General features: G+C 39.2%; 1 protein-coding gene across 1 annotated transcript; it reads right to left on the reverse strand.

Moving 5' to 3' along the window:
* Positions 1–1,906: 1,906 nt before the first annotated feature.
* Positions 1,907–3,809, reverse strand: LOC133516606 (uncharacterized). The gene is made up of 3 exons (XM_061849617.1): positions 3,621–3,809; positions 2,891–3,211; positions 1,907–2,105 (listed from the first exon to the last, which is right to left on the reverse strand). Exons 1-3 carry the CDS (start codon positions 3,685–3,687, stop codon positions 1,939–1,941), a joined length of 555 nt encoding a protein of 184 aa, XP_061705601.1. The 5' UTR covers positions 3,688–3,809; the 3' UTR covers positions 1,907–1,938.
* Positions 3,810–8,573: the final 4,764 nt, after the last annotated feature.

The raw sequence follows: 8,573 nt of genomic DNA on the forward strand, positions 1-8,573 counted from the left end.
CACATACTAGTGACCACATACTATTATATTGATTGTCTTCGAGACAAGGGACGAAATGGTGCTGAAATTAAATTAATTGACTGCACCTAAGACACGCCTCGTTTTTATATCATCTAAAATTTACATCGGTTGCTATGAGGAACCAACCGATACCCGCTATCATAATTATTTCTCTGGTCTACTCGTACTTCTCAAATATTAGTCGACTTGTGTCGGTTTATTTATAAAACTGGTTACACATTGTTTTTAACCCTTTACGGTCCAGATATAAAAAATACACGGACGGACAGGCGGACATGGCGAAACTGTAAGGGTTTCTAGGTGACTGCGAAACCCTAAAAAGTGGATGTATAGGGTGGTCTTCTTCGCCGTATAATATCTAATTGTGCCCCTATAAAGAGTTAACGTTGAATAGAAAGTTTATACAGTACAGTATGTTCTCCACTACTACTAACAGACATTGGTAGAAAAAAAATTGCGTATGAATACAAGGGAAAACTGACTAAACTATAATTAAGGGAAGCCACAAAAAACTTGTACGGTTTTGTTAGTTCAAATAAATATAATATTAATAATCCTCTCGCTCGGGCGCGTGCTTTGTGTCCATGCGCACCCTCGACACAAACTGCACTTACTGCACCAACTCGTCCCGCTGATTTAAACCCTAATACTATATAACAAAGTCTAGAATTGTACTCGCTTTAGTTGCAAGTTGGTTGGTAGTTTAGCAGTGTAGATTATTATGATGTAGCAGATTACCGTTGGCTGATAGTCGCACAATGCGGTAATGTTTTTATAATGAAGTCTGGCTTCTGGGGTGCAGACAGTGCAAATTACTCGTACTGGTGAAAATGGAACACAGAGGGGCTTTTATTTTATTACCCAGATGTATTTTTACTAGGGGTTTTGCTTTTGACGTGTATCTTGAACAGTTTAATATCTTGAACAGGATCTATCGGCTTTTATTCCAAGTATCTCTTATGAACGAGAAGACTTAGAGGAAGTTGAGTCCTTCAATAGATTAAGACAACTTTCTGTGTTTCCAACCTCTTTAAATTTTTCAGACTCACCTTCCCTTCGACTTGATTTCAGAATATTCAAGAACATGTTGGAGGTATGAATAAAATAAATCCTGTGAAATGTAGACAAATAATAGTTTACTGTTGTTTAAGTACACACCGTCAGACAGACGGCTCGTGTAAATGCGTGGAGCGCCCTGAACTCGCAGAGCTCTCACAGTCAACCCTGTACTTCACAAGGAAACATCACAGTATTGAACAAAGTTTATTGCCAATAATAGTACTTGCCGTCAGACAGACGGCTCGCGTAGAGGTGAACCATTCTGGGGTTGGTCTTGGACTGTCTAGAACACAAAATGTCTACAATTATTTAGGCCTTTATTTATCTACATTTCATCATTTTATCTTTACTTCAGCGATGTCGACGAAGCCCCGCTGCCGCGGGGCTCCTATTTCTGTGCGGTTTGGCTTTCGGCCATTAAAAGATAACTAACGAACCTAACCTACCTATAAGTGGTCATTTTGTGTTCTAGACCGTTTGCGATGTAGACTAAAAAGGATATAGGCAAAATATTACACTAGTCATTTTGTGTTCTAGACAGTCCAAGACCAACCGCCGTTCTGAACTTGCAGAATTGGGGGCCTATCACGAAAACCGATTTTCGCAAATTGCGGGGATTTTACTCTTACTAAGACTTAATTAGCGTGACAAGGAAAAATGCCCGCAATTGACGAACTTCGATTTCGCGGTTATGGCCATGGTTGGTGCACTAGCCCGAGTCCATGTACAGTTCAAAAGTGCATGGACAAGTTTTGAATGAAATCATTCATAAATTGTGTGATGCAAATTTGAACCTGATGGTACTTCATAAGGAAACACCGTCAAAAAAGTTACCACAGTATGGAATATAGTTTATTACTAATAGTACTCGCCGTCAGACAGACGAGCGGCGTAGATGTGTAGCGCTCTGAACTCGCAGAACTGGTTGGTGCACCAGCCGGAATGACCGTCGATGCAGCGGCAAGAGTCGCACTCGTCCATGTACTTCTCGCCCGGGATGCACTTGAAGAATGGGTTCTTGATCACTGTTACACAGCAACAGAATCAAATCTTAGCGATCGAAAGACGCCGGATTCTACGACGGTCGGTCACACCACACGTTACCTTCATCCAATCGTCTTGTTCTGACCATTGACCACACTTAAACCCACAGACTAACCTATGTGTCTGTTGCTGATGAAAGGAACACGATGAGACCTTTGCTAGCCATCCTTCCTCTAACTAATGTGTAGTATGAATTTTATTTATTTATTTATCCATTGGGTCAAACAGAGACATATATGTTGGTGTAGAAGATATTCACTATTATTATTTTACTGTTATGAAAACGATAAATTAATTTGTATTTTTGAGCACTTCAAGCAGCGTGTAAGAAACATTTTTTTTCGTGATTATCATCATCGCATGAAAATGTCAGCTTCTAAATAAAATTAAGTCATTCTGTGTGAGTTAGGATAGTACAACCAGATAAGAAAACACCTTCTACACAAGTAGAAAAAAATGCCAAAGTCACCTGTGCAGCGGAGACGCAGCGTGAAGCGCTCGCACAGCGCGGTGACAGTCGGCTCACAGTACACACATGAGAGCATGGACCGATACACGCCAGTGTCTATAGTCTCACACAACAGGCAGTTGTTGTTCTATATCTATACATATTTACCTGTACAGCGCAGACAAGGCGTGGATCTCTCACACAGCGCGGTGACAGTCGGCTCACAGTACACACACGAGGGCATGGACCGACACGCGCCCGTGTCTATATTAGTCTCACACAACAGGCAGTTGTTGTTCTATATCTATACATATTCACCTGTACAGCGCAGACAAGGTGTGGATCGCTCACACAGCGCGGTGACAGTCGGCTCACAGTACACACACGAGGGCATGGACCGACACGCGCCCGTGTCTATAGTCTCACACAACAGGCAGTTCTTGTTCTCCGGGACCATGGTCAAGGAGGTCTCCTCCTCCCAGTACTGGTGGGGAGGCTTGGGCTTCACGAACTGAGAGACCACGTAGGCCTGGCTGCCGGGGCGGTAGATAGGGGGTGAACTTTCTACGTCGCCTACGCTGCTTAGCGTGCCGGGCATGGGGGCGTTACGGATGCGGCCCAGGCGGTCGTTGCCCTCTGCTGCAAAATGATAAAACATGACCATCACCCAAAAGCAATTCTTGTGGTTTAGTTATTAACGTCTCTCAGACGTTTACCTAATATCTGTTTAAAATACTAACCTACTTCCATCCTGTCTCTTAATTTTTCAAAACAATTTTCTTGAAGATGTAAGTTTTTGACATAATAAAAATGTTAATAAGCAGTAGGTAATTTCTTAAAAGACTCAAATCCAGGGACGCTCAAATATTTAAAATACCTTTTGTTGATTCGAAAAAATCATGTGCACTTTAAATTGATCAACATCAATCAATAACGCAAAATATCCATTTTTCATAAAAAATATTTTTCATGCGCCGCGGGCCTAGAAAACCACAATAAACTAAGCATTGATCAGCTACTTGACTAACGATACGCACTCCATACTCACAGTCCATAGACGCCGCCGTCAGCCCCACCACCACCAAAATACTCCAGGCCACCAAAGAACGCGCCATTGCAACTGCACCCAACGCCAGCGGGGAAATGCATCTAGCTGCCACACTTGATTGCCCAATTAGCCTTCATCCTTATCGAATAAAATAACGATCCCTTTAATTGCTTATCCACAGACCAATCAGTGAGGAAACATGTTAAAGTAATCCCTTTTTTATGCCCATTCAATTTGTCTCGTTAGTGGAATCAAAACATCCAGCCCGGATCGGAAAGCCAAAGGGAGGTGGGGGTCAGTAATTGATGCGCCTACACGCTGATTGGCTTATCCTGTGCGGGTGTTCAACTTAAATAATAATAATTTTAATATAAGCCTTTTATTCAGACAATTTTTACATTTACAAGTTTAAATTGTACATTTCTTATTGTATATTTAGTTTGACATAAAATTTACTATTTCAGACAACATCGGTTTGGTCTGTATGCCATTTGGCAAAGGCCTCTTCCATCCCTTTCCATTTTTTCCTATCTCTCGCCAGTCTGGTCCAGTGTCTCCCTGCGAATTTTACGATCTCGTCTTCCCATCTCATTTTTGGTGGTCCATGTTTTCTTTTTCTATCTTTTAGAAACCACCATATAATTCTCTTACTCCATTTCTCTTTGCCCCTGATCATATGTCCTGTCCACCTCCATTTGAGTGTTTTAACTTTAATTGTTACGTCTTCCACACGTGTTTTGGATCGAATAAACCTGTTTCTTATTCTATCTTTCAGTTTAACTTAATTGCTTGTTAAGATACATAGGTCCACCTACATTAGGATGACACTAAATACTTAATAAGATTTACTGCTGATAAAGCCGGGATACTTGCGATAATAGTAAAATACGATTCAGATCCTGAAAAAGGTGAAAAATGATATCACTATTTTAACGACCGCTACACGCAGTACACGAGTACTAGCGTACTGGCAAGTCGCTCACAACAACATACAGGTTGTCTTTTATTAACCTGAAATATTTTGCGTTGTGAATATATAGGTCATACTGAGCCACTTTTACCATTAAAAAAATTTCTCCCATAATAAAATATCAACATCAGACCAGTTAAAATGTATGAAACAGCCAATTGTTTTGTGATTCCCATAGTTATTTTTTATGTCATAGTCAGCATACGAGCAGACGAGCCGGCTCATGGAAAGCGGTCATCGTCGCCCATGGACATAAGCAACATCACACCACTTAAGCGTTGCCGACCCTTGAGAACCGAATCCCATGTCGTAGCGCAAAGGAAATATAGCTTTCCTTCTTTTAGCGTAGGAGAGGGGGGGGGGGGGGGGTTACATATGGTCATTGTCATCGTAAAATATTATTAATAAAAGTTCTTTATTTAGATAACCAGGATCCACATGTTACAAATACGTTCGTCTCGTTCACGCTCCGTAGCGTAGCGAAGCCATCTCTCTCTATCACTCTTCCATATTAGTGCGACTGTGACAGTTGCGTTTCGTTCGCGTGAACGATATGCACGTTGGCTACGCGGGCTGGTAGATAAAGTGCTAAGTTTTGCAGAAAGTTTTTTTTGTCAGTTAATTTATTATTATTGTTAATTAGCTAACCAATACCACCATTACCATTGTGAAACAGGCCCTTAGCGTCGCTATTTTATTAGTTTCATCTGATTTATTGTGTATGTATATGTATTTTTATTACCAATATGGACCATTGTTGTCTTATTGAAAGAATAAAATAAACAAAAATTAAATTAAATTATTTAGGTATGTTATTTATTTATATGTGTATTTATTACACCCATGTCTTATTTATATTACTCGTATGAGTCATGTAAAAGTACCTACTTAATTTGTTTTGTAATTAGTAATTACAACATGTTGCACCGCCTACAAATGCTCTCCTTTGCCCGAAGGTTGACTGTAGAGAATGCCTAGTAGCATTAAGTCCGCCTTTTGAACATATCTTGTACAGGATGTCAAAATGAAACAAAATTGGCATCAGTTAGTATGTTTCCATAAAAATAGTGTCTCTCTCACTCACTAGGTTAGCACAGACATTCACAACGCAACGTACGAGCAGCTGGGGAGTGACGTCACTTCGCACTATCACTCCTTATCATACCATCGATCACCATCAAACATATTGGGTTACCTACTTACTGCACGTACCTGTTATCCTTAACGAGCGAGATATCAATAATGGACTGTGTTATTACTGAAGCAAAGTGAGTAACAATAAGTAAGTACGCAATACGCATGGAAGAGAAGGACACGGCGAAATTTTGTGTAACTCGAACCTGGACCCCATTTAGAGTCGAGAGGGGGGGAGGTGTTTCAGCTATAAGTATTCACTGGCTATGTATATGTATGTTTAGTGTTATGACTTGTGATCTTGACGGTGAGTTGATAACCCTCAAGTATGAGTAGTATGGGACCTTTCTAGATCCTTTCTAGTCCCATACTTGAAATGGAAAAATCGGAACCCTTATATAACTAAATAATAGTAATCCTACTTTGTTTTCCGTCCGTCTGTCCGTCCGTCTGTCCGTATGTCCGTATGTCCGTATGTCCGTATGTCCGTATGTCCGAATGTCCGTATGTCCGTATGTCCGTCTGTCCGTCTGTCCGTCTGTCCGTCCGTCCGTCCGTCTGTCTGTCTTTCTGTTTGTCAAGACCCTTTATCACGGGAACGCGTGGAGGTATCGAGTTTAATTCAAACCATATACTCAGCAGTAAAATTGGTATGATATGGTTGAACTATGAAAGGAGATGAGTAGTTGATTTTGGGCCCGGGGCAATGGTACGGTACAGCCTATTTCAGTAATTATATACATATTTTATTGCGGAAAAAGATATAATATTGGGTGTGAATGAAACGGAAATTAGAAATACATAACAAAAAGACATTATATAACGAAATAGAAATAAAAGTGAAAGTGTTTGCTGGGGGGTGGGGGTGGGGGTGGGACTCACCAATGATGCGTAGTTAGATGGATCGATCTGCACTCCAGCTTTGTAAATTATGACTGTTAGTGATTAGACAAATGTCAGTATAATTTAAATGGTGAATTATTTTTTAATTAGTATGACCATTATTCAATACAATTTAAATTTTTAATTTAATTTATATAGCATACTATTGATCAAATTGTATTAATATATACCTACTTTTTAATTACAAATCGACTATAAAAATGATTAATATAAGTAGTTAAGAAATATACTTATTTCATTTTATATTTAGGTTCAAAGTTTGGAGATTTAAACGAATTCGGAATACGACAATATCATGCTACTTTTATTTACTGAAACGCAACCATTTTTTCAATCTGTCAAAGTCAAATATTTGTAAGTAACAATGCCGGATTTAGAGGTCTGGAGGCCTCGGGCAATTAAGGAGTGGAGGCCCCCTGGCCCCAAATTATTGTCCAAATAAAATGGTAAATTTTCTGAAGTCTCTATTGTGGGGGCCTTTGTGGGTGTTACCTCTTTTGTGAAGGCAGCTGTAGCCCCGGTTGCCCTCCCCTAAATTCGGCCCTAGTAAGTAACGCCAACCTTAAATAAACCTTATTTCGTTGAAAGAAGTGTTAAATTCAATTCAATTCAATACGTTTATTTCAGACATAACTGTTAAACAAGTTAACAAGGTAAATTAAAAAAATAATAATGATATTAAAATGGTCAGATATCCATCACCTTAGAAGTAACAATGAACTTCCGAACAAGATCAAAATAAAACTTTTTATTGTACAAGCATTCGATTTCAGTTTCATCTACATGTCAGAATTTGTCTATTTTGTTTTAAAAAGCCATAATACTTTTACAGAATGGTCTGAGTAATATACGATTTTGTGTATAAAAGTTTTCCTTATCATATTTAAGTTTTTATTGCATGATTTCTCAATCATATATATATATATTACATGTATCCGTTCAATTTGACGAGGGAGCCTAAACGCTTAAGAAAATGGACGATCTCCTTTGGCAAGTAATATCTTCTTCCACTACAAATACAGGGAAAAATACCAAAACTATATATTTGTAATAAATTTGAAATTTGTACAGAACCCTCGGTGGGTGAGTTCGACTCCCACTTGTACGGTTTTTTTAATTAATAAACAGGGATAATCTATATCATATCATAGGTACATTATTAACCGATAATAAAGATTAGTTATCGAACAGCAAATACTGACACGTGTGTATTGTTTCAGGTGTCTTCTCCCCCCCCCCCCCCCCCCGGCCCCGTCCCAGCGCCGAGCAGGTGCTACACTTCGCAGACAACACTATTATCTTATTTAACTATGAGTAATTAGTTATTTTATTTAAAATCTGTCCAATAACTGGCAGTTGGTCCTTGTTACAACGAACATTACAAGGCCGGGATTTTGGTAGGTGAAAAGCCGTCATGGCCGTCGTAGATACTTTGGCACAACATCAGAGAAAGCAGAATACTGTTCAGCAAAAATGTGTCAACCCACATTCATTTTGCAATGAGATGTCAACTTGAAGCGTAAATTTTTTGGGTAGACATCTTATTGTAAAATTAATGTGGGTTGACACATTATTGCTTAACAGCATACAGCCCTATCACGTAATTTGCTCCCAGTTGCATGTTATATGGAAAGTGATTTGATTGCAACTAGCTCTCGCAACATTGTCTGCGTTATTCTTTTTTCATCGTCATCTAAGTAGGTAGATATTCTGTCCAGGGAATTGGGCTGAATTAATGACAGCGCGCCTGTTTCCAGCTGATATCTACAAGTACCTGTAGACCAAGCATTTATTTTGAACATACAAACATGTCATAACTACCATGATTTGATGCCGTCAAATGCATAAATAAGCTTTGCAATTCTTAAAGCTAATGAAGCTTTCAAAACTTGTACAATCCTATAATACTAATACTTTCTTGATAATACCAATTCTAGATAACGAGA

This window comes from Cydia pomonella, chromosome 3 (assembly GCF_033807575.1).
Source record: "Cydia pomonella isolate Wapato2018A chromosome 3, ilCydPomo1, whole genome shotgun sequence".
NCBI classification, from domain to species: Eukaryota; Metazoa; Arthropoda; class Insecta; order Lepidoptera; family Tortricidae; genus Cydia; species Cydia pomonella.

Coding starts and splice junctions, on each gene's coding strand:
- LOC133516606 (XM_061849617.1), bottom strand. CDS start 3,687: ATGGCGCGTTCTTTGGTGGCCTGGAGTATTTTGGTGGTGGTGGGGCTG. Junction 3,212..3,620: donor GACGGCGGCGTCTATGGACT/GTGAGTATGGAG, acceptor ATCATTTTGCAG/CAGAGGGCAACGACCGCCTG. Junction 2,106..2,890: donor ACCTTGTCTGCGCTGTACAG/GTGAATATGTAT, acceptor GCTGTGTAACAG/TGATCAAGAACCCATTCTTC.